At 42.2% G+C, this 25,371-nt stretch overlaps 1 protein-coding gene across 1 annotated transcript in view; it reads left to right on the forward strand.

Moving 5' to 3' along the window:
- Positions 1–20,375: 20,375 nt before the first annotated feature.
- The window catches only part of TSHZ3 (teashirt zinc finger homeobox 3), a 70,433-nt gene continuing 65,437 nt past the window's right edge, over positions 20,376–25,371 (forward strand). Inside the window, exon 1 of the mRNA XM_050923045.1 lies at positions 20,376–20,460. Within this exon, the coding sequence (XP_050779002.1) occupies positions 20,421–20,460 (40 nt within the window). The 5' untranslated portion in view covers positions 20,376–20,420. The remainder of the gene's footprint in view (positions 20,461–25,371) is intronic.

Consider the following 25,371-nt stretch of genomic DNA (forward strand, 5'->3'; position numbering starts at 1 on the left):
CCTAGTCTAGGGTGATAATATACAGTATCACACACGGTACAGAATCTGTAAAATGTATCAAGTACCAGTAACCAACTACTTGGTGAAACAAAGAATGAATTTGTCCATTTTCTGTTCCAGGCACCTCTCCCTCAGAAGAACTCCTAGATGCTGGGTAAGTCAACAAACAGATGTCCCTCTGGTTAAGCACATTTCTTCCATAGTCTCCGCAACCACATATATATAGAATGCACACTATCAGATAGGCTGCATATCTCAAAACCTGAATACGGGATTTCAATGCTGTAGCAAAATGGGAACCTGATAAAATGGATAATTCACTCCTTAACAGGTCAGCCTTCAAACAAACTCAGGCCCTTTCTCTGTTTAGCATAATTAATGGGGGAACAGTTTTAACTGGTAAATTGTAATTTTGATCATCCTGGTTAATTTTCTGCCCCTTGTTTTTCATCTTCTTGTTTCCTCTTCACCTGCTATCTGTGCAGTCACTGGTCTCCTGCTGGTTCTTGCACTCAGGGCATATGTTCTAAAATCCTGCAAACAGTCATATGGCATACACCTTTGCTGAATGCCCTGAGCACATTCTGAGCTGCTGTTGTTGCCTCTTTCATTCAGAAATTGTCCTGTTTCCACTGTGTGTTGTCTGGAGTGAAAAGTGTGATATCAAAAGGTCTTTTCTAGCCATAATATTCTAACCAATTAGTCCCTAACTCTGCTTTAAATAATTATGGTCAGTTATACTTTTGGAAGCCAGGAACAGTCCTCTATTTGACCAAGGAAGGCCTAAAGGAAATCCGTGTTTTTCAAGTCTGATTTGGTAGCACAGAAAATGATGCAATACTGTTAAATCCAGATGGTCTGACACACTAAAACACAAGTTATGGACTCATTACAACATCTGATCCTTATCTTTGCTCACAATACCTATTAAAACACTTCGCTATTCATATATCTATTTCATTTCCATCCTTTGTGATCACCAAACATCATGTGTCTGTGGTAATTGAGTTTATTAATCTTTTATCACATACAGTCTTCCTTGCCAAAACATATCTGGTGTATATGTGGCTCAATCCTGTAAAGTCCCATATATAAGGGATATTCTGCTTGGGCATAGTTTAGGCTTTCAATATAAAAACAGACTGAACAAATAAGCAATGCATATTAATTGGCAAATAGGCCACAGCTAACTCAACATAGAATCATCATTATATTTAATATTACTACGTTAAGGAAATTGGGCTTTAAAAATAAAAATCTGTATCCTCAGACGTCTGCTACAGTTTTTCTGTTAGATTTTAAATGTATCTATCTTAAGTATTTCTAAGATCCTGATCACCCTGGTATCTAAGCTCTCAATTCATCAAGGTACTTGGGAACATGCCTAATTTTAGGCTGTTAGTACTCCCACTTAAATCAGTGGGACTGCTCACATGCTTAAAATTAGGCACCTGCCTTAGTACCTTGTATATCTGGCAGACAGCTCTGTTTTAAAATTATACCAAACCTGGAAAAATGCAATGACTATGTTTAAAACAAACATTATACACAGGTATTTCACATTGTGTACTAGCCTTTCTGACTTGATTCTCTGCATTCTCTTATTAGTGTGTAAATTGGTCAGTGGAATTCTTTTTTTTAAATTCCCAATTGGACTGGTGAAGAAATATTTCATTTGATTTCCATTGGTTTGTAGTTGATTTCATTGTTATATTATTGAGAAGAATTATTACAATCTCAAAAGATTTTGCATGCTGTCTGCACACTAGCCATGTGAATCTGACAAGATGTAGAGGCCAGGACCAGCCTCAAAGAATCATCACATCCTGCAAGGGCTTTCTTGAATCAGTTCAGGGGAACACCACATTTGATTGCCTTTTATTTATTGCTGTTTTAGTGGGAAATTACACAATGGGTAATAAGCGTACTAGGTAAAAGGAAACATACACTGGACACCCTTCATTCTGTGCAGTATGGTTGTGATACATGGCTATGGTATATGGTAACATTATTTTTGTTTAAAAGGAGTAACGCAAAAGCACAATTCTATACAAATTTGTATATCAATTATAAGATAACCACTAATATGAAGAAAAACACCATTATTTTCCATTGTTGCTTATATTACAAAAATGTATTTTAAAAAATAATTTAAATTTTCTGTCTACAATTGAAGAGGTTTTCCAAAAAAAAATAATTTCTGTATCTCTCAGATCAAAAGCATGGTAGTCTATAGAAAAGTAATTAAGAGTGTGCTATTCTCACTTGAAAAAAAGTCTGTGAGAGTTATAATTTTATTTTTTAGAGTACAGAATAACATAAATCAAAAAAAGCAATAGTCTACCTTGTGTTTTGACTACTTTGACCCTCTTCAACCCCTGCCAATTTTTATCTCATTTTTGTTTAACTTTGTACATCAGAGTTTAATTTTAAAGCTGGTCCAGAAGACAGTGATGTATAGGTTACATCAAGTACAGCTTAAATTACCCTCTCCCAAGTGATTTGAAGTTGAGGGGAGGGTCTTACTCTAGCAGCAGGGCGGGAAGGAGAAATGGTCAGAACTTGCCCTTTGAACCTGACCACCCTCAGCAACAGAAACATTTCTGCAAGAACATAATTATTGATTTTATTATATTTTAAGATCTCCTAAAACTGTTGGTGAAGTTTTCCATATATTAATTTTTGACACATGCATATAAAAACAGAAATATGGGTTAAACACAAACTATAAATTAAGACAATACTCTCCAATAAACTTACACCCCTGCACCTATAGGTTTCCATTTCAGCTGACCATTCCTAGCAGTTTGTCACTGAAAATAAATTTTACCCTTTTGACAAGCCTAACCATGAATATTAGTTCTCAAATGCAACTTTGCAGCTTTGCTTATTTGATTTTTTTTCTCCTGCAGCAAAAGAAGATAAATATATATTAGTAAAATATGTAGGGTCTGATCCTGCCACTTTACTCTTGTGAACAGATCCATTGAAACCAATGGGAATCTCTAAATAACTCTCACAAGATTTGGCCCTTAATCTCAATGCCTATTGCTGTCTTTTCTCAGTCCACTAAGAACAAGTCTCAGGTGAAATGTTACATGTACCCAGCAATCTTATGAACCACTGCTGCCACAGAAAATTAACACTGATGGGTAGCTCTGAAAACTCTCCATCCAATTATATACCACAGAGCTGTGCATGTGTTTTTATGTAGTAGAATAAAAACCACAAGAAGAGGTCTACAACAGACCACAAAATGGGTTTGGCACCTGTGCCTCTTAGGAGTCTAAGTTTCAGAATTCTGTTATCACATGACCTGCTGACCCAGGGATAGCAAAACTGACCTTGTCTTACACACAGAAGTCTATTGCTATGACTCCCCTGAGAGCACAAACCAGCTGCAAACTGCTGCAATGATTAACCCTTATGTGTTGTAGATGTAACATCAAGTCATGGTAATAAAGCTTTCACTGCATAACATCTCCTGCTTTGTAAATTGTTGCTCTTATCAGCTGCACTCTAGGATGTTATCCTTTTCTGTGAAGCATGACTGCCGTGTTGTTCACTGAAAAGGCTACTAGATCTATAACGTCTGTGATATTTCTTCAATTACTTGAGAGGGTAACATACAGACTATACTCTGTTTAAAATAAACCTGCAAGGCATTTTCCATTGTCCTTTTCTACATGTATCAGAAAGACAAAATAACATGAAATAATTACATGTATGAAATGTACTGTACTAATTAAAATACAGAATTCCTACAGTATATCTGAATATAGGAATGCAGGATTTGAATATAGGAATGCTACAGCAGATCATAGCATTGCTACATCAAGTCCAGTATCTTGCTTCTGGCAGTAGTTTATACTTATAGCTTCATAAAAATGCAAACTCTTCAATCCTACACTGCACATGGACAATTACGGAATACAGTACGTGGAAGGAAATACAATTCCTTCCAGCCCCTGCAGTAATCAGTATAAATGGTGAAACTTACAGTTTGATTATCCCCTATCTTAAATTCAAATACTGGGCCTGATCCTGCATTCCTTATCCATTCCAATTTGCAGTGAAATCAATGGGGATTTTGAATATGCAATGAATGCAAGATCAGGCTCAGTATTCCTTCCAGGGCAGAGTTAAGATATAGGCACTATGGATCTATGCCTAAGGCTCTTGCTCCTGGAGTCATGTGATGAGCTCAGAATCTTAGCTGCTTTTGGTGAGCAGGGAGAATGAAAATCTCTAGCCATCATGGCTGTGAAAGAAAAGCTTGAGAAGTTGACCTGACAGTAACCAATGCCATGACATTTGCCTGAGTCTAAAAGAGCCAGAAGCAGAGTCTCTTAGAGATGTGAACCGCCCCATGCCTCACAGTGGGTCAGATCCACTGCTCAGGAGGGCCTCTCTGACCGGACCGCAGCAGAAGAGTCTGTGTATAGCACAATAAAAAGATAGGGGGGTCTGTCTCACCCATCCATGGAGATGCACTCCACTGCTTGAGAAGGTACATGGGGAGGGTGACCTTGCTGTTACTCCTTCATCTCTGTGGGGAAAGGAGCCCCTGCTGCTGCTCCAAAACTATGTATGTGTTGGGGTGCAAGGTCATGCCTTTATAGGACAGATCCCCCAGCAACTACAGAGGTGGGGGTTAGGTTAAAGGGAAGGGCTGTGGAGTGGCTAAGCCCCCAAATAGCCTTAATCCAGCTCTGATCATAATATTATCTGGACTCTCTTTTTAATTCAGTCACAGGAATGTTCTTCTGTTTATAACAAAACCATACGGCTGGGTATTTTTCTTCCGAATGAAATAATTTAAATTAAAACACTTATTGATTGTTACAGCCAATCAGCTTCTCTTTCCAGCAATCATTATCTTGTGTTTCATTATCTCCAGTTAGAAATCAGGAGGCTGAATTTATCTAGGGTGTAACACTATTAACTTCAATTTCATCCTTGGTGTAAACAGGCACGGCTCTATTGAAGTCAATAAAATCAGAGTTCATTTTGGCCCACAGGCTTCAAAGGAATATCGGGGGTTCACAATTGGCCCCATATGTGTTTTATATATATAAAAATGATCCTCATGGTCTTATGTTTAAGTTTATATATAAGCTTCTCTAAAACATAAGACCATGAGGATCATTTTTAAACTTCTAGTTTACACAAGCTTTAAAAAAACAAACAAACAAAAAAAATCAACATTCCCCTTCAGCATAAACAGTAGACGAGTAAATTAGATTAAAAAATAAATCTTTGCTGTAATAATCTAAGGTATTATTAACAACATACAGAAAGGAATTCATATTTTTTGAAATATGATCCTTTAAGGGCTTTTGCACAATTCAGTGGTGCAACAGACTAAATCCACAGGGTGAATCTATGAGGGTGGAAAGACACCTGAGGGAACTTTGCACTTGAAAAATCATTTATTTGTTTACTTTATAAGTAAAAATTAGGACTAAAAAGCATGTGGATAAAAGAACATGGTAAAGGTCATTTCCCCCAGATCAGAACATGGCGTGTTCCCCCCAGGCTGCTACAGAAGAGGGAGTCCATCACATCTAGGGCCCTACACCTGTGTAGAGAAACATGCACACACGACCACTGGAAATGAAGTGGCCATGAACAAATTCAGGCTGGAAATTAGAAGATGATTTCTAACCATCAGAGGGGTGAGGTTCTGTAGCAATCTCCCAATAGGAGTTGTGGGGCCAAACAACTGTATTAGTTTTAAGAGAGAACTGGACAAATTGATGAGTGCAATTGTGTGACAGGGTTGCTTGTGAGGGTAGGGGGCAGGGTTCAACAACCCTGGAGCTCACCTCTAGTTTACGTCTTATGTTGCTAAAGCTCATGCTTCAGTTTCAGATGGCCATTGGCAAGTGACAGGAAGTAATTCCACCTCTTTTCAGTGTATTTTGGGAAGTTTTGTTAATCTCTTTCTTCTGAAGCATCAGGGTTGGTAACAGTTGGAGATGGGACATTGTGTGGGGGCAGGGGACAGGGGTCTGAGGTGGCACCAAGCATCCTCTCTTTCAGGTGCTTGGCTGGCTGGTTCTTGCTCCCATGCTCAGGGTCTAATTGGTTGCCACATGTAGGATCAGGAAGGAATTTCTCCCCAAGTCAGCTTGGCAGTGACCTTGGGAGGGAAGGTGGGGGAAGTTTCACCTTTCTCTACTGCGAATGCAAGGATTATCTGGGTATATCTCACTTAAAAGTTTCTCTGCCATTGTGGGGGCCTCAGACACTGGTGTTCCTCAGTCCCTCCTATTCTCAGCCTGTGGCACATACAGTTTAGTCTGGGCCTCTGGGTCTCATTTACTTAGGTTTAATCTTGGTTGTTGGGTTTAGTGTGCAGGTGCTGGGTGATGTTGGCGGCCTGTGACATACAGGAGGTCAAACTAGACAATCTAGTGTTCTCTTCTACCCTTAAACTCTATGATTGTAACTCTCTCCCACCTCCCCCGCAGGAACTGGATCTGTTCTTAAAGGATGGGAGGAAGAAATGGAAAGAATTTGAAAGCTCAGGATGGCTCCACTTTCCCCTTTCCTACTCTGAGCAACAGGAACAGCTCGAATGCTCCTCCCCTCTCCCTCTCTGTAGCACCTGGGCTGGGAAGGGGGACAGGAGTCCCCGCTGCAGTCCACCTCCCTTCAGGCCTGGGAGAAGAGGATGAAGAACTCCAGGAGTTTCAGGAAGAGTGGAAATGAGAACAGATGTGGAGGGAAAACTGATAGGAGGCTGGAGTGGGGCAGCATTGATGGGGGCAGGCAGATGTGATTCACTTTCATTTCTGTAGACCAGTGGTTTTCAACCTGTAGTCCACAGCCCCCTGCTGGTCTGTGGACTACGGCTAAGATTTCCAAAGGGGCCTGCACCTCCACTTGAAATTTTTTACAGGCCTGCAAATGAAAAACGGTGAGCTGGTGCGGAGGGGGGGGGGGCATGGCTCTTCCCACCCCTCCACAGCCCATTTGTGGTGGATTGCAGCTACGGGAGTGCAGAGCCAGAGCTGTCTCTGCCCCCCACCCAGCACAGTCGGGGTTGATCTTTATTAATGGCTGTGCAAGGAGCTGTTTGCGCTCTCCCCACTTATACAGGCCAGCCACACTCGGGCTGAATGATGAATTTTAGTTAGCAAACGCCTCAATTCTACCACCCTTCGTGTACTGACAAGCATTAATCCACATAAGTAGTCCCATAAATCAGTATTACTGGGCTTGCAGAATCTGTCCCAAAATGTTCAAAATGCAGGGTGGCACCATTAGCAAAGACAGGATTTTCCTACTGGACTTGCAGATTACAGCATTCATTTAATTCTTATCTAGTCAAATATATACAACTCCCATTAAGATCAGTCCAGAAGCGCACATTGCCTTGAGACACAGAAGGCAGCAAAAAGATAGAACAAACGGGTAGAAAGACTCTAAAACCAGTAGAAGTCAATGCCGGTGCATGCTCCAACCCAGCTGTTCACGAAGGCCAGGCTCTCTGAACTCCATACAGCCAGGAAGCAAGAATGAGACACTCCATGCATCATGTTCCCCTTCAAACCAGTTTGTGGAAATCTCAGTGAAAATTAAGGATGCTCGAAACAGCACAATCTTCCTCTCCATCCCTCTTCCTCCCCTCAGAAGACATGAGGCACCAACTGTAGCACAGCTCCTGGGGAAGCCAGGAAGGAGGAGGCCTATGGAGCTGTGTGAAGAGACAGGCCCCCATTGGTATGCTTGATTTCCCTGAAGATCCAGCCTTCCAAGCTCTGCAGATTTTGAAGAGTCTCCCCTGTCTCTTCTCTGGGACCCAACTTCCTCTCTATCATATCTGCAAGGCACTTATCACCTTCCTATTTAAGTGCCCAAGTGGAAGAATGTAGGAAAAATTTGGTGAAATAATCTTGGCCTAGGGTTTTTTCCCCTCTCCTGTGGGTTTTCTGTAGGAGGAGACCATTTAGTCCATTAACTCCCATTAATATCTCATCTCCACAATTAATGGGAGTTGCATATCAAAAGGAAGAGGACTGACCTTTAAATTCATTAAATAAAGCAAATTTTTAAAATCATTTGTTTATTTAAAAAATAATTCTAGTGATGAAAACACAAGGCTGTTATGCTTAGACATTAGCTGTAGTGATAAAAACCAACTTGCAAATTATTGCAGAGTTGAACAATTATGGAGCAGATGCATCCACTCTGAACAAAATGACCTTTTCCTCAAGTTAAAAAACATTAAAGGTTAAAGAACGTTTGAACGGAAGTTAATACTTTTAAAAATTAGAAAAATTGCCATTCTTTCAAGACCTGACCAAGAAGTGTGGGAAACTATAAGAGGACATTTAGGCACATACATTCATAATTTAAAATAACTTATTATTTATTATAAAACAACTATTATTAAGATGAAAGTACTTTGCATTTTCTGGCTTAATTCAAAACTAGGAATGAACTTTTCCTTAGAGATGAAATGAGATTTGATGGGAATAAATACGCAATGAAGGGAACCTGCTCTAAAGCTGGTTAATTGCAATTTTTAAGTCACATTTCTTTCTCTCTAGTGTGTACAGATGACAGGCGTATAAAGAGAGCAAATCAATGATAGTGTCAGATTTTCTTAGTTCCCACATTACGTCTGACCTGGATGGTGCATGCTCTAGTCACTAGTAACAGAGAAAATAGAACAATCAGTCCTGCCTTATCACTACTCCTCACCTTAATGAGCACAAACAAAAACTTACAGAAATGGTCTGCCCAGTTCTGGAGATGCTGCTACTACCCTTAAACCAAGCCTGTAAGAGATGTAACAAAGGCCAATTATAACACTTCCAAAGGAAATGTGCTGAGAAGTGTTCTTACATGATAAATCCAGGTATAATATCTGTAGATTGCAGATAAATGAATTATGTACTACTTGTAGTATAGTAGCATAGAGAGGCCCAAAAGAAATCAGGGCCCCATTGTGCTAGGTAGTGTATAAACACAGAGAGGGATATCCCCTGCCCTAAAGAACTTTCTGTGTAACCAGACAAGACACACATTGTGACAAGGGAAAGGGAAGCAAAGAGGTGAAATGACTTGCCCAAGGTCACACAGCAGGTCAGTGCTAGAGCCAAGAATAGAACCCACTGTGTCCTGATTTCCAGCCTAGCTACCTAACTAGGGGTCATAGGGCCTCTCTGAATTAGGTTGCTCATATAGGAGCATGCTCACCTAGAAATTGAAAATGAATGGAGAGAGCGTAGGTTCTTCCCCATTCCCCCAGACAACTCTTTTACCGGGAGAGTAACAAGTCTCATCAATACTCAGTCATTCCCAGGTTGAGTTAAGGCAGCTGCCAGTCATTCCCAAGCCAGTGGTGGGAGAACTCTGGCTGACATTCATCCCTGCCTGAGAGCCCAGGTGTCTGGTTCAACTGCACTACAGCGAATTTCCTCCCTGGGCTCCAGTGGGAGATGTTCCTTTAGCAGCTACCCAGGAGGGCAAAGACATAACTCCTTGCTCTTTGCACATAAGTATTCAGCTTTGACTGAGTAAAGACTGCGAGATCAGACCTTAGCATATAAGAAAAGTTCCTGGCAAATGCTCCCAGGTCTCATACCTTTGAAGTTCCTTCCTGGTCAGGATTAAGCAGTGCTCTGGGGGCCTCTAATATGTAAAGGGACAGATTTGTCAGGAGAGAGGAGACAAAAACATGGGAGAAAATGCTCTCTCCTCCTGTCATACCAATGCAGCAAAGTCAGAATATATTCACTTGCTAGCCTAAGCACTATTCTCTCATAACAATTTAATAATAATAGCAAACTTTCCAGGATATAAAAAATCCAGGTCAGGGTGGTTGATCTTCACAGCAAAGTTTACAAAAGGAAAACTTGCCCACATCAAATGTCTCAGTTCTCCACTTTAAATGTTTCTTTCAGGGTTCTTAAAACCTTGCAAGAGGAAGATGTACATGGATCAAAGGTATATGTGCGAAGTTTGCCCTTATTATTAAAAACCGGATGGACATGTTTGTCTCTAATGAATTGAATGCGTGCAACTAACATTGGTTTGGATCCTATGTCTTCCATGAAAAAAATTAATTGTGGTGGGTATATAACTAAATACGGTAACAGGAGCCCTGCAGACAATCCGCATAGCTGTCAGGGTTGCAGGAATCCCTTTGCAGCCTTTACTTGTAGTTTTGTGGATACCTGCAAAATAAAATTGCAAGGAGTTGCTTAGGACTCAATACTCCAATGGATTTGATATTAGGACCGAATTAAATCACAAAGAAAGACGTGCTTGTCAGCAAACCCTCAGGCCCTTGATGTCTGATTAATAGGGAACCGCAGACAATTTATTCATTGCTTTATGCGAACACCTTCGCATCAGGTTATGTCATACAGGATTAAGCAACAGAACTGGGATTTCCCAGGGCGTTTTAAATCCGGCGGTGTCCCGAGAGAGAATGGGTCCGTTTAAGGGCTGTCCTTAGAAAGCATGAGGAGATCCTGGGATTACTCAGTGCACCTCATCTCTTCCCTTTTTTCTAAACTTTTCTCTCCACTACCTCCCTTTCAAACACTCCCGTGACTACTTCCCTCCAGATTCAGACTAGCTGACCCTATTTGCTGATTAAGAGCCTTTGAGGTGCCCGGCTTCACTCAATCATTTCAGTGAAGCAGGAGAGCTATTTTCTGAAGTGCAGTTTCTGTAGATCAGCCGAAGCTACCAATTTAAAAGTCTCTACGACAGCAAATGCTTGCATGACTTTAGTAGCACTAAACTACTGCAGGGGTTGAGCGAGGAGGAGCTTTAGCAATGGCAGAGCTCTCATTGCCAATGGGTGACTGAGTCTGATACACAAATACACACACAGCCGGTAAGGTTGCGTCCCCCAATGTACCTGCAGTGCTAAGGTCCCAGTTGGAATGGCCGGTTCTAACTGCTTCTACCGAATTTATAGTCGGTTGGGAGATCGGTGTGGTTTCGTGTCAGATAAACACAAACTCTGTTGTAAGGTGACTGTGGGGAATTTGATTTGAGCCAGGATATAACTGGCAAGTCTGATTCTTTGCTTGTCTTGATATAGCATGGATGAGAGCCATACCTGCTGCCACACCCAGGCACCACGGGACTGGGGCTTTTGCTTCTGCGATTCACGTCATACTACTAGCATACCTTGAATGTGCGTGTTATTTTTAACTATACTTTTAGGGCGGGGGAATCCCGACTCTCAGCGGACGATCCATGCGGAACTCCTGTACCGTAAGCTGTAGGTCACTGGTCTGATGAGCGATGTCTGTATTTAGGAGCCATTGAGATAGGTGGTGTCATTGTTACTAATGCGGGGGCCCTGTAATCCATGGATTACTGAGAGGGCAGGCTAAAGCGGTTCCCTAGTCTCATGTGAATGCATTTGCAAGGGGCTTTCACTTGATCATTGACACCGAAGCATGTGTCTATTTCTTTAAAACTCTCTCTTTAAAACCATCCAGGTACTGTACTCCTCATATAAACTGCAATAAATCCCTGTCAAAGGCTAGTTAGTGGGCATGTCCAGAAAGCACAATTTACGAGGCAATATGTCATCTGTATGTGTCTGACATGCCCATTGTCTGGATGCCATGTTATGGCCTCCTGGCCTGCAAAATTTCATTGCTGAGAACAAAGCCATTTTTGAGTTGCAGAATTCAAAAGAAAGGTCTGAACCACAAGGCTCGTACTGAGGACTGAGCCTCACGCCGAATCGTGCCAGTCTCTGAGAAGAGATGGTTTCTAATGGAAACGCGACCAGACCCCAACCGTACGTCACCAGGGGGCGCCCCTCAGATTGTAACACCTCTGGTGCACGTAGGGTGGGTGCATTCGAGAGGGAATCATGTTCCGCAGACTTAACTGTAATAATTACCGTATTTTGAATGTTGTATTGGCTACCTTAGATAGGACTAATTTGTAATACAGAAATCGGTGTCCTTTGCCTATGCCCTAGGGGAAAACTGAACCCATCTCCTCTTGTACAGGCAGCTAACGCTGGTTGGTGGCAGAGACAAGATCTTTTTCAATATTTTTTTCATTTGGCTATCCAGTAATTTAGCAATTCCTTCCCTAGGTCTTCCAGCGCTGTATCATAAGCCAGTTAAGGACATTTTGTCAGATCGTGATTTTTTTTATTTATTTATTTTTTTTAGAAATTGACAACTTTAAAAAAAATACGATCATCTCCATCTGATTTTTATGTGCAAAATAACAAAAAGTACTGCCAGACGATTAATTTTTTTCTGACGACTGACTATCTCCCACCTAGTCAAAACAGAAAGGAAGATTTTGTTATGGTTTACGCTTTATCTAGCACCAACCTCAAGATTACTTATTTTTTTAGTAAAGAAGGGGGAGGTGAATCTTTGCACTGCAAAATTGTTACTCTATTAAATCACAGGCGTTTTGTTCTGTGGTTGGTGTCGTTCTGCAAAGAGCAATTTGTATTACTTGTGCAATGAAAACTTTCAGGTAATGCAAGAAAGAAAAGGAAAGTACTTTCCTGCTCTTCCCCTCCACGCCCCCCATCCTTCAAATGCCTTTCGACCTAACCAGCTGCAGGATCACTGCCAGTCTATACAAACGTTCCCAAACCTTGTATAGATAAAAGTAACTAAACACCTCGTGCTAACACAATAGCTTTTGTTGTCACATATGGTCAAGTTCAAAAATCTGTAACTATTTTTCATACAAAAGTTTTCTACTGCCCAAGTTAATCCATTACGCTACAGTAGCACTGAATGGCATTGCTTATTTTCTTCGAAGCAACGGCCAGTTGTTCCTTCGGAGACCTTAGATCCTTTTGAGCAAAAAAGTTATAATTCAGTGAGACTGAACTGCGACGATAGCTCTGGTTTTAGCACACCAAAAAGTGCAGTCCACGTCTAGTTGCGGGTGAGTAGGGATCAGATCGGGTCGTGACACTCGGTGTTCCAGCACCACAGTTTGTGAGCCGGAAGCTGGATGGGTGGGGGGGATTATGGCTGCACTCCTGATGAAATTTGCCCCCGAATTAATTCCATGAGCCCATGTCTGCAGGGGCTCCGGGTAGTTCAAGGGACAACTCTGCTTTCCTTGGTTGAAATGTATCATTAGCTGCGAGAAGCCCTCTAAACACGCCCACGGCTCCCAACTTTTCTCTGGGGAAAGGCAAGGCAAGGCTGCAGCAGCAGCACAGCAGGGGCAGGAAAGGGAAACTTGTGTTGGAGCCTAAACTTAATTCATGGACTTCTTTGACTCCGCCAACGTGCTGTGTGAAGAAGGATTTACTCCACTTTATTGTCATGACTGATGTCAAGGATTGACAAAGCACCTCTAAAAGAGCCTCCTTGTGGGACTCCGCAGCAGACCAAAGAGGGACGAGATCAATGCAGTGTCCCCTCTGCAGGAAGAATCGCTGCTGCAGAATTTAAACAGCTTGTAAGAGACTATGGGAGGGATTTTATGAACTCTCTGTTTAAGTAATACTGCCTTGAAAGCACTAGTAAGACTCATTTGCCCCCAAGATTCAGTGCAATAATTTGGAGATAAAAGGTGTCACTTTTAAGTGGGCGCCAGCATGCCCTCTTGGTGAAAATCGCTCAGTGGGCACGTGTATATATAGCACAGAGATGTTAGAGTGAAATTTAGGGAACTGGAACTCAGGCGGTGTACACAAGCTAGCTACCTCTTTTGTTAGAACGCGGGGATCGTGCTAGTAAAGGCTAAATATGCTCCTGGAGTTTGCTTGCTACACCTTCCCACTGTTTCTACATCAAAGTTTCTCACAGTGGCTTCTAGATATGCGGTTAAAGTCTGGGGGACGGGAATTATTTTCAGCTTCCTATGGAGTCAAAGTATTTTACACAATATTAGCTATGGGGTTAGAAAGAATAGTTCAAATCATTAGGGTTATGATATTCTCCTATTTTCCTATCAAATGCACTCCCAAAGATGCCCAATTCTGATCAAAGTAGCATTAACATCCAAGCTCTGATTTTTGTTGAGGCTTATTAATGTCATAACTGTAAAAGTCCTTTGGAGAATTTACAGACAAAACATCTGGTTCGTTAAAGCAAGCTACTGAACTAAGAAAAACAAACTTGGCTGCTGTGTAAATTCAGATACCAAAACAATTTACATTCAAGCAAAGATTTTAGCCCGAAGGAAAACTTATTCATGTGTATTCAGGAGGTTTGGGAATTCACAGGGATTTTTAAAGAATTGTGTTCTAATAAAGTTGTGTAGCTCTTATAAAATTTCTTTAATCTCGTCTCAGATTTATTACTGCAGTTATAATTATTATTACCAATGTTTTGCTTTTACAGAAATGAAGTATTGTTTTTGGTGGTGGAATTTTTTAAAATCAAATTTGTCAGAGACGTATTAATCTATTATAATGCTGATGTGTATGTTTCTCCTTTGTCCTTAGCCAGTAGAAAACAAGGTACTTTCTGCACATTTGTTACATTTCGATAATGCCTCACAAAGCTTTTAAAATATATGTTCATCCTCTCTTGAAAAACAGAAAACGATGACATATGACAATTGATTGTATTATGTTGTTTGTTTCAAACGAGCTATGAGAACTTTCAAAGTTAACAACAGGCAGTCTAATGTGGCTACTGCAAATAGATCTTTCAGAATATGTGCTTCCAATGTAAGTAAGTTCATCTTTCACATTAACCCAGATCTGCAAGAGATAGCTAGATCTTGTTTAGATAGCTCATTCCTAGAAGATAGCAGTAATTAGTCAAAGATTAGTATACTAAGAACTGAAATAGTCTTATGCTGCTCTTCCACAACCAACGTATTTTCTTCTATCTTCCTTACTTCTTCAAGGTACTTTAGCAAAAATTTTCTCTCTCTTTCACCCTCCAGCGATAACAGTGCCTCAGTTCTTTTGCGTGATAAGAACTAGTCCTGAGATTCCCTATTTATAGTGTTTTCTGTTTCATTAACTCTGTTCACAAATTAGTTTATCACTACTTCTAGCCTTTCAAGAGGCCCAAACATTAATGTGGAACTCTTCTCAGATGCTTTAATACACTGCTAATGACATTCAACTTGTGAAGACCAGGTCAGTTAGGGTTAGTTCTTTTGCCTTCACTGAAGAGAAGGAAGACGCCAAAATTAACCAGATATTAGCAAGTTGAAAGTTATTTGGACTGAATGGAAAGTAGCCAAAGAGCAAGCAGGTCACATATCGTGTGTGAACGTCCTGAAAAGCACTCAACCAATAATAAAAATCAATCTCTGAAAGGAGCTTCACCTATACTTAACCACACACCTCTGCATTCCTTACTTAAAATGAATGAGTGGCTAAACAGCAGTACTCTGCTTAAAAAAGGAAAAGGTATAAGGAAATAGCAAATAACTCATTACTTTGTAAAAGGTATTTTTCTTCATCAGTTTAATACACTTTAATATTGATCTTTATTTATTGTTAACCTCCTTAATAGTTAATTTCAGTGGAGTGTTTGTCGGTTCAGTGTGGTACCTGCTTTTTTTTTTTAATGTTGGTTTTAACAGGTTGGCTTAGTAAATTTGTTACACTATGCTGCAGGAAAATGAAATGAATGGTGAAAATATAGAGCCAAAGGCCATCAAACTGTGGAACTGTTAAACTATTAAACATTCTTAATAGATGTGAAATTCAGAAGCGATGGCTGTCTAATTATGAAACTTTTCTTATAAATAATATGTGTCTTGTTTTAAAACTACCGGTAAAAGCAAGCTTAGGGCTGAGTCTTGTGTGCTGAGTCTTTGTGGTTATAGCCTGTACAGTCATCGATTTTATGCATTATGTTTGTAAATGCTACACTTAATAAAAGTACGGGTTCTGATCTTCTGTAATAGAGTGTGACCCCAAGAGAAGCTGATGCACTTTACAGAATCTGATTTTAGTCTGTAATTTGTCTGGTGGAGAGTTCAATAGATTTTTAAATTCCTTTTTAAAAAAATCCAAATAGTTAACACATCAAATTGTTCTACAACTTGCTGGTTGTTTGGGCACTTTATACTATGCATACATATTCTATATGGGGACAGAGAGAGAGAGAGTGAGAGAGTGTTACTATTTCTAATTCAACTGGGAAAAGCCCACCAATTACTGTTTACAGAAAGTTTAGCTTCTCACATTAAAAAGGGATGATCTCAAAACGGTGCATTATTACCAGATTACTACCTCTCATAAATTTTTGTTGACCCTTCTAAAAACAAGATGAATGTTTTAATGTGTAGTTATGGTTTTCTTACAAATGTCTCCCTTAGTGATATTGTTAAGCTGCTGTTGTTGAAATCTGCTCGCATCTCCCAAGCATTTATCTATGTATACATGAATGAAAGCTGCTCTTTGATATCTACTTGCCACAGAATTAATAAAGGCATGCCATGCCTGTCTCTCTCTCTCTCTCTCTCTCTCTAAACTGCAACAGGAAAAATGTCAGCACACACATGAACCTAGACGAAGTATTTATAATGGAAGAAAGTAAAGGTAACTGCGAATTTGCAGAACCGCAAAGCATAAAAAACCTTTTAACCCTTTCCCCTTGTATAAACCTTCTTGAATCCTTGAGCCAGAGTCCAGTGTCCTATGCCATGGACGGTGTTGTGAACGCAGTAAGGTTATATTGGAGCATGCATGTGGTGAAAGATGAGCAGACTTAGGGAAAAAGCTCCTTGGATTTGCAGAAAATAATGATTGGCTGGTATAGAACTTTGCTTAGGAAGGTTTGGAGCTAACTAATAGAAAATCGACATATTTTCTGGCTTGAAATAAGTATCTGCTCTCTCACATCTAGAAATAGTATGTAAATAACTGAAATAATTGAACGCATCCTTACTACTTGTATTTTACTGTACTTTTCTAGCATATTTTAATCCATACCTTAAGTAGTTCTCATCTTGATTTTTGTTTTAACCAGTAATAAAGTCAGAGTTTTCTGTTTCCCTTTAATTCAGTAGTGACTGTGAAAGTTTGTCTTAGCATCTCGTGTTGCAAAACTAAGTGAAATACTCCATGGCTTACAGTGTCTGTTGAAGAACTTCATCCGCCTTGGCTAGCAGTCTTTAAAAAGTGCAGTTTATACATTACTCAATATCTGTGTTTTATTGGATACAGATTTAGCGGTTTCCCCTGAAGATATAGAGACTGCGTTTGGTCTGAGTGCTTAACACGCTGATCCTGGCCATTCCTCCAGTCCCTCTCCATTGCCTTTAGCAATTATGTATCCTTTAGGATTACGCTAAATTATTTAGGGTTTCTATTTCCCAGTTTGTATGTAAAGAGGGAGGAGGGGAAAAGGAAGAATGAGTTATTAATTAAAGCCTAGTCCGTTATGTTTTCCGAGCCTAACATTTGTAAAAACTTATGCTGCTGCTGATCCCCTCCTTCCTGGTTAAGTTGTTTAGTGTGTTAGTTATTTGTATTGAATCACAGTCTATGCTATGTCTGATGTGTTGTCGTTGCAATGTGCAGTCAGTGTGACACTGATGGATGCGCCAATGGTTAGACGGACAGATGTTAGGGCGGATCTAACGGCATGCAATGCCATAGCAGCAAGGGGGGGGGGGACCGAGCGAGCGAGAGAGACTGGGCTAAAAACATCCCGATTCAGTGAAAGTCGCTTATTTCTGGTGCAAACAACGCAGCCAGCCACACACACACACGCGCGCGATTTTTGGAAGGGGGGGGGCGGGTAACGTTTCAGTGTAGTCTCTTAAGCAGATCTGATCGTTGCTTCTGTGGCCAGATACTGTAACGGTGAGAAGAAACCAGCTAATATCAATGAAATGGAACTGAGCGAATTTGGCAGCACAAGCGGCATTTGACAACTCACCATTTTCTTGTTTGCAAGAAATGTTTCGTTTTTCCCCAACAGTAGCAATTTCCCGGGGACTTTAGGCGATTGCGATATTTTTTTTCATCCTAAAGATCGACTCTTTTTTAAAAAAAAAAAAATCTAATAATAATACAAAAAGCCCTCCCCAAAACCCAAACTTCTCCACCCTTTCATATAAAGTATTTGAATTTCCTGCAACTTGAAAAGAGAAGAGCAAAGGAACGTCAAGTCGGCTTTACAAGACGAGAAGACGCAACAACATCTGCACTTAGTAAGGTATTTGGAATTATCCCAGATCTTGAAGAATGGGGGCGAGTGGAGATTTTCTGATCTTACCGTAAAAGTGAGATCATCCTTTTCCCCCCTCCCTGTGGAAAAAAAAAGAGAGAGAGAGGAGGAAAATTATTTGCTACTGGTGTTTGCTTCACTTCTCTTAAGTAAAGAAGGCATCTTGGGACTAAGACGATTGTCTGTGATTTGCTGTAGCTGTCATTAAATATCTATCAGCCACACAAAGAAAGGAGGGGGGAGTGAAATTGGCAGCCGCGAAGGTGTTTGGCAATCGCTTCTGATTCATGTTCGTAAAGCACTTGAAACACCGTTAGAGTCCATCCCCTCTTTTCTGATGTACATTATTGCAATCCAGGAATACACAATCAAACTCACACCGCATCGATTCGCCAGCGCTCGCTAAACCCAGGATCTCACCAATGAACTTGGACCTCCCCCCACCCCCAAAAAAGTAACCTTCAAAGGAGAGTTTGTGAGTGAGTGAGTGAGTGTGTGTGGCGGGAGGGGGGGATTTTTGCAAGCAAGTTCTGCCCAGTCTGTCCAGCGAAGGCGTCTCGGGGCACTGCAAAGATTGAAAGAACAGAAACCTAGGCAGCATTACCACCTCCCCGAGCCTCCAGCCGGAGGTACTTTGCGAGACGTGCACAGACAGGCGGAGAGGTGCAAAGTGGAGTTGCTCGCTGCTTGGGCTCCAGCAAGGTGTGCGCTGTGCAAGCCGGGGCGCTGGAGGTGCGTTTGCTGCGGCTGCAGCAGCCGGCCAGCTCGCCAGACCCGGGGCACGCTGGTAAGTTGGGAAGGAGGGAGGGGAAGAGGAGGAAGGAAGGAAGGGGTGGGTGGGGTTGTTGCTGTGTTGTATTTTTTAAATGCACCGGGGAGGGAGGATCAAGCAATGCTCCAGGCTGCCCGGAAAGGGGGTGGGGGAGTTTGTTTAAAAAGAAAAGCAAAAAGATCCGCAAAGCACCGCTACGCCCGGAGAGGGTCCGGTGTCGTCCCCCGCCCACCCCCTTCCCGGGGCTGCTCAGTGTCACTGCCGGGTAGCTGGGCTGCTCCTGCCAGAGCCACGCCGGGCTGGCTGGCTCCTCTCTCGCCCCATGACTGATTTGCTGTCACCGTGCAGGGAGCGGACCTGCCCTGACACTTCTGGCCTTTATGGAGAGAGGGTTCCGGAGCGTAGGTGGGTGGTAGCTGGGGGAGCGGCAGGGGGAATTGCACTGAGGGCCCCAGCTCGGGGCTCCCCGACAGCCTCCGTAGCTGAGCTGACGTGAGAGCAGTGGGGTCCCACGTTTCTCTCGGCGGGCCTGGGGGTGGCACGGCTGGGGGGCTGAGACGTGGGCTCACCGGGCAGAGACGGGTGGCGTCTTCCTGGGCCGAGGTGGGCAGCTGTGGGGGCGTCCCTGGCTCTGACAGCGGGGGCAGGAGATGGGTGCCCCTGGCTGCGAGGGGCGGCTATGACAGGCGAGGGAGAGAGCCGGCTCCTCGCGGGGGAGAAGCGAGGGCCTCGGGGAGGGTGGAGGGGGGGTCCCTTGGTTAAGCGCCGGGCTGGAGTGAGTCCCCTGGCTGTGGGGGGGGGAACCTCCGGAAGGTGGGAGGGGGGGTCCCTGGCTAGAGGCCGCGTGGATCCCCTTGACGATGGCTGGCAAAGTTGGGAGGTGTCCAGCATATGGGCACAAGGAGGGGTCCCCCCGGCTGTCGGAGGGGGAGGAGGCGATTCGGGGTCCCCCCCCGCAGCCCGTCCCTCTGGCGGCGCCGGCGGCGCGCTGCGCAGAGAGTTAAGGCGCGGGCCGGGGGGGAGCGCGGTGCCCCGCTCCCACTCCGGCTCCGCAGACTAGTTGGAGTGACACTGCGATCATCTCGTTTCCCTTCAAGCTTTGCCTGTTGCCGCCGCCGCCGCTCCAGCGCCGAGCCGGAGCGAGGGGCGCAGCCTGAAGCTCTGCCGACTCCTGCCAGCGGCCCCCCTTCTTTATGCCGTGATCTCCGAGCCCGGCCAGGCACCGGGCGTGCGGGGCGGGGCGGACGGCGGGCGCTCCCCGGCCCTCCTGCGCGCACCACTCGTCGGGGGGCTTCCCCACCGCCGGCCTCCGGGGCGATTTGTCAAAACTTCCCCCTCCGCCTGCCCGCCTCCCCCTGCGTGCCGCCGCCGCCGCATGCACAGCCGCAGCACCCCCCAGCCCGCCCGCCGAGCCTGGAGCCGCTCACCGGATCTCCGGGGCTGAAGCAACTCTGCCCACCCCCGCCCCGAGGCAGCCCACCCCCTCCTGGCACCCGCGGCGGCAGCAGGAGCTCAGCATGCCGAGGAGGAAGCAGCAAGCGCCCCGGCGCGCAGCAGGTACGAGAGCTGCCTTCCCCGGCGGTTTGTTTCTCCTCTCTCCTCTTCTCTCTCGCTTCGCCTCTGTCTCTTTCATAACCGCTCTCCGGCGGGCAGAGCGAGTTGGGTTTGGGCTGAGCTCCCGTTCTGCCTCGCTCCCCGGGATTGCACGTTGCACGCCGTGGATTTTGCAGAGTAAACTTGGTCAGGCAGACACATCACTGTGGCTTTACCCCCCCCCCCTTTGGGGCTGGAGGTTGGGCATGATGGTCTTTTTTTCCTACTTTTGGTTTATTCCCAGCTCCCCTGTTCCCTTCCCCCCTCCCATCCCTCTGTTTTGGGGACAACACTTCGTGAAAACGAGGGATATCAGATAATAGAGGTGAACCTTGAAAAGATGTGTGTGGCTGTAGAGGTGGAGGAAAAGAGAGGTAAACGTTGCTCATTTCCAATCTCTGCTTTGGCACTCACTTTGATTTTCTCCCCTTCCTTCCCTATACAATCTCCATCCCCTTTTTTCACACACTCACAAGCAGTTTGTTAAATACATTGATAATTTCTTTGTAAACAGCTAACGTATGTATGTATTTATGTATGTATATGTGGTAAGTGGCACAGAGCGATATTACAGGCTTGCAATGTTACTTTAAGATCAAACCATAGACAAGACTCCTTTATCCAAGTTTATCTTTCTCCCTCTTCCCCTTGTGCTGCACCGGAGACACCTCCACTGGGCCAACCGATCCGCCTAGTTGGTCACTTTCTTTGAAAACCTCTTCCCCAATCCTATTGATTTTTTTCATTTATGAGCCCAAACTGGGGAGCTGCAAAGGAAACCAATGCAAAGCGTGTATTGTCCGATAACTAACCAGTATTTTTGATGCTGGGTTTGCATCCCCCCCCCTTTTTTTTTCCCCTTTAAAGAAATTCTTTTCTGGGCTTTTGCCCTTGTGGATTTTGTTCTGTTTCTTTATGCCTTGAATGCCAGCTCCTCTTAAACTTGAGCAGCATTTTCTGGAAGAACCAAATCGTGGGTTGAGGGGTGGGGGAAAACCCAGTAAAAAGATTTTACAATAATGGAGGTATGTGGGGTGGGAGAAGGTTTCCTTGGCCTGTTGCCATCCTTGATTTGATGACTGATTGATCGCCTGTCATCTGGCTGCCTTTGATCTATTCATTCCCAATAAACATCAATAAATCACTTGCTATGGTAACGCCAGACTGAGTGACATCATATATGGCCTGTCAACTCTCTGTCAGTGCAACTTCAGAGACTTTTGGTTAGTTTTGTGACATAATCACATGGACATGCATTTTGATATGTATGATACTTACACTGAATGGGTAGAGATATAGTCTCTCTCTTCATTAGGAAGGGTTAGCTAGTTTGGGGACCAATAATTTAAGTGTAGACTGAAGCACTTATGGTGCATTCTTTAGGAGAGACCCATATGTATGCATGAATGTAGTGGTTTCCCAAGTGGTTATAGCAGTACTTTTAATTAGGCCATTCAGTGTTACCTACTAAAACTTAAATAAAGTAATCCTGCTACTTATGAGAGCATTGTCAGAAGAAATGCTTTAAAAAAATCTGCCAGTGCACATAGAAATATGTCAAGCTCTCAAAGTGGCATGATTTGAACTTAGTAAGCAGCAAGCAACACAATGAATAACATAAAATATACACAACTGTATGTACATTTCCTCACCTCCTCAAGTGTACATTTAAGTTTAACATACTTGTTTTTGTAACAGAAGAAACTATATTTGTTCACAGTAGATTTTGTAGTCTTAATCTACATACTGACATTTGGAAAGTTTGGCATATTTTAAAGTGCAATAGTAATATACTCTGACAAACATTTCATTTAAATAATACACTTTATTATGTTGAATTTCAGGTTAGTGCCTGAAATAATGACACTTGTAAAATGGGTTCAAAACTTTGTCCTTCAACATAATTTGAAAAGTATAGGGTGTAAACCTAGTTCAGTTTTTGAAGAACTTGGTTTTCAGAAAAGTTGGATATATTCTTCAAAGAGGTGAGCTATAGTTTGGACTTTAAGATTCTAGGAGAATCTTTCCCTGGTGAACTCACACATTTTGAAGTACTCTGTCTTTCTGTTTTTGGTTTAAGTGAACTAGTCATGATGTATGATCTATCTTTTACATTTGTAGCTTTTAGGTTGCCACATAAAACATGATTATTATGATAATTGCCTCCTGCTAACTGCTGTTTTATTAATCAGTCTGGAAATGTTATTATTATTATGTTATTAGCAGCATAGCCAAAAGTATTTTTTACACTTTTTAAAGATAGCTAAGAAATAGCAGGTTAGTTAAGAAATATTCATTACAAAAACTTGACTGCAGGACTAATAGGAGATGGAAGAATGGTTTTGCTCTATCAAAATGACCCGTCAAAACGACTTTGTTTCATATTTGATTTAATTGTCTCTCTCCTGACAGGCACATTCATCAATAGCTTAATGGTCAATCAGAAGTTGGCAGAGTGAGTGCTTTCATTCTTTCCCATACACTAGCTTTGGCTTTACTTTATCAAAATGCCTCTGCCTAATGGATATGGGGGATGTAGAATGACTGTAGGGCCACTTATTTAAGAAGAGTGGGGGAAAAACACCAAAAACATTTATGCTGTTGATAAGTGCATGAAGATAAATAAGTGAGCTGTGTGAGATTGGGTTATTTTTTTTATTATTATTATGAGGCACAAGAAACTTCTCATTTTTTCCCCTTCTTTTTGGCTTCACAGCTTCAAGTTATAAGGTTCATGACTGCTTTTGTGGCATACTGAGAGTGATGACAAATTGATTGCTTTGTACTGGTAGACTGAAAATAAATAAATTAAATAAATAAGGACTGAGAGGATGGGGGGAATTAAAGATGTCTGCTGATTGGTAACTCAGGAAATCCAGTCCCCAGCAACCTTGAGAATACTTGGGATTTTTTTTCTTTCCAAACTGAAAGGTCCGCTCAGCCATAAAAAAAGAAAAGTTGTTTTGCCAGCTTCATTAGTGTTCACCTAATTAGCTGTAAACCTGATGGATTCCTGACAGCTTTAATGATTGGAGATGACAAGCTCCACGCAGTGTCATCCAGCAGAATTAGGTTTGCAGCTAGTTTGATGTAATCAAGTTGATATTACACAGTCCTGGTTGCCTTTAGTTGTGCATTAACTCAATTTTCTGCTGCAGGTGACAAATGGGCTTTGGTACCTGGATAATCATGTCATAGGAATTAGGGCCCTTTTAATGGTCTGGAGTAGAATAACAACAACAAAGAACTCTCAGCAGCACAGAGCTTGCAGACATAACAGACAGGTGCACAAATTCTTTATGTCTAGCCTGAGTGTTAACGCCACACTGTAGAAGACTAAAGCTGTCTCTGAGAATCAAGAATCTGTAAAAATGAAAATTTCAGTTTGTTTGCTTTAAGACAGATGAATATCATGGATAAATTAGGGGGGAAATGTCAGAGGATCATAGTTTTTGACTACACTTGTTAATGCAAGGGAAAGATCTAAATTACGGTTGCTGTTCCAGTGACTTTTACCATTTAAGTTAGAAGGGAGTAAAACACTTATTAGTTAAAGGCTACTGTCTAGGAAAGCTAAGCAATACTATACTGATAGAGGCTAGTCTGGTTCATGCAAACAATAATTAACTGTGTTTAAAATATAGCTTTTATTTTTAACAAACACATCTATTTAAAAGATCAAGACAACGTGGTTTAGTTCTCATTGACTGAAAAGACTTAATACACATTCTGTATGCATTCTATTCTCGCTCTTTAAAAGGACTGGAAACTGTAATGATTTGTTGGAAACTCATTTATGTTTTTTTATTGAATGGAACAATTACTGGTTTCAGGCCCAGACAATAATGCTGCGTTTGAAACACCTCTTATAGAACTTGGGGCCATGATATTTTTTCTACTAAAATGTGTTCTAAACAGTAGAAATAATCCACACACTTTCTCTGCTCTATTTAGCTCTCTAAACCCAACCTTAGTGCTTACATTCTGAAGAGGCACATACCATCAACATGAACACTTTAATATAACTGATAGATTAATTTTCAAAGGTGCTGAGCATCTCTAGTTTCCATTCAATTCTGTGGGGTTTGTGGGTTCTCAGCAGCCTTGAAAATCAGGACAAAAATATATAACAAAAATTCTGTTGAGAGAGAACACATAAGTCTTTAGACAAAATTCTAGACATACAGATATGAGTTCAGGAAGTTGAACGCATTTCCTAATACATGGGAATTGCTTGAAGCTACATAAATGCCTGGCAACTACCTACATACCTCCAGAAGTACATGTAGCGATAAAGTAGACTACCTATAAAGGTACTTGCAGTGTCAGCCCTTGGTATGTTATTTGCCTCCAAACCTGCCACATATTTTTCTGTTGGACAGAGATTCTTCTTAGCAGCAAGCTGACAAAATGATTAGTTATGGCTGTCCTCTGCTTTTTTTCTGCAAAGTATGAGGAACAATGCAAAAAGAAAATGGGGCATAAATGTAAAAAGGCCTGATAGATTCCACTGAATAGCCTGCTGGAAAACAGAATTTTCGAGAATCAGCTGCCATTGTTCCCATTAGCTTGACAGCTGTCAATTAGGGCTTCAGTGCTCTCCTGGGCCACAGTTTATTGCGTGTGGTTGATGTTGTCATTTTGTTCTCAGTTTTGCCTTGAGCGCTATCATGAGCAGGAGTGAAATAGTCAATAACTGATGTATCAGCAGTTATTTCTTAAATTGGCTCACAAGTCTGCATTTTTCCTCTTTTTACTAAAGATTGTTTTGTAAAGTGATTAGAATGAATTGTGACTGCTGCAGGGTTATGGGAAATGCAGTGAAGCTAGGGTGAGTTAGCAGGATTAGAGTGGTTCCTTTTTATCAATGCTGTT

Source organism: Gopherus flavomarginatus, chromosome 14 (assembly GCF_025201925.1).
Source record: "Gopherus flavomarginatus isolate rGopFla2 chromosome 14, rGopFla2.mat.asm, whole genome shotgun sequence".
Lineage (NCBI taxonomy): Eukaryota > Metazoa > Chordata > Testudines > Testudinidae > Gopherus > Gopherus flavomarginatus.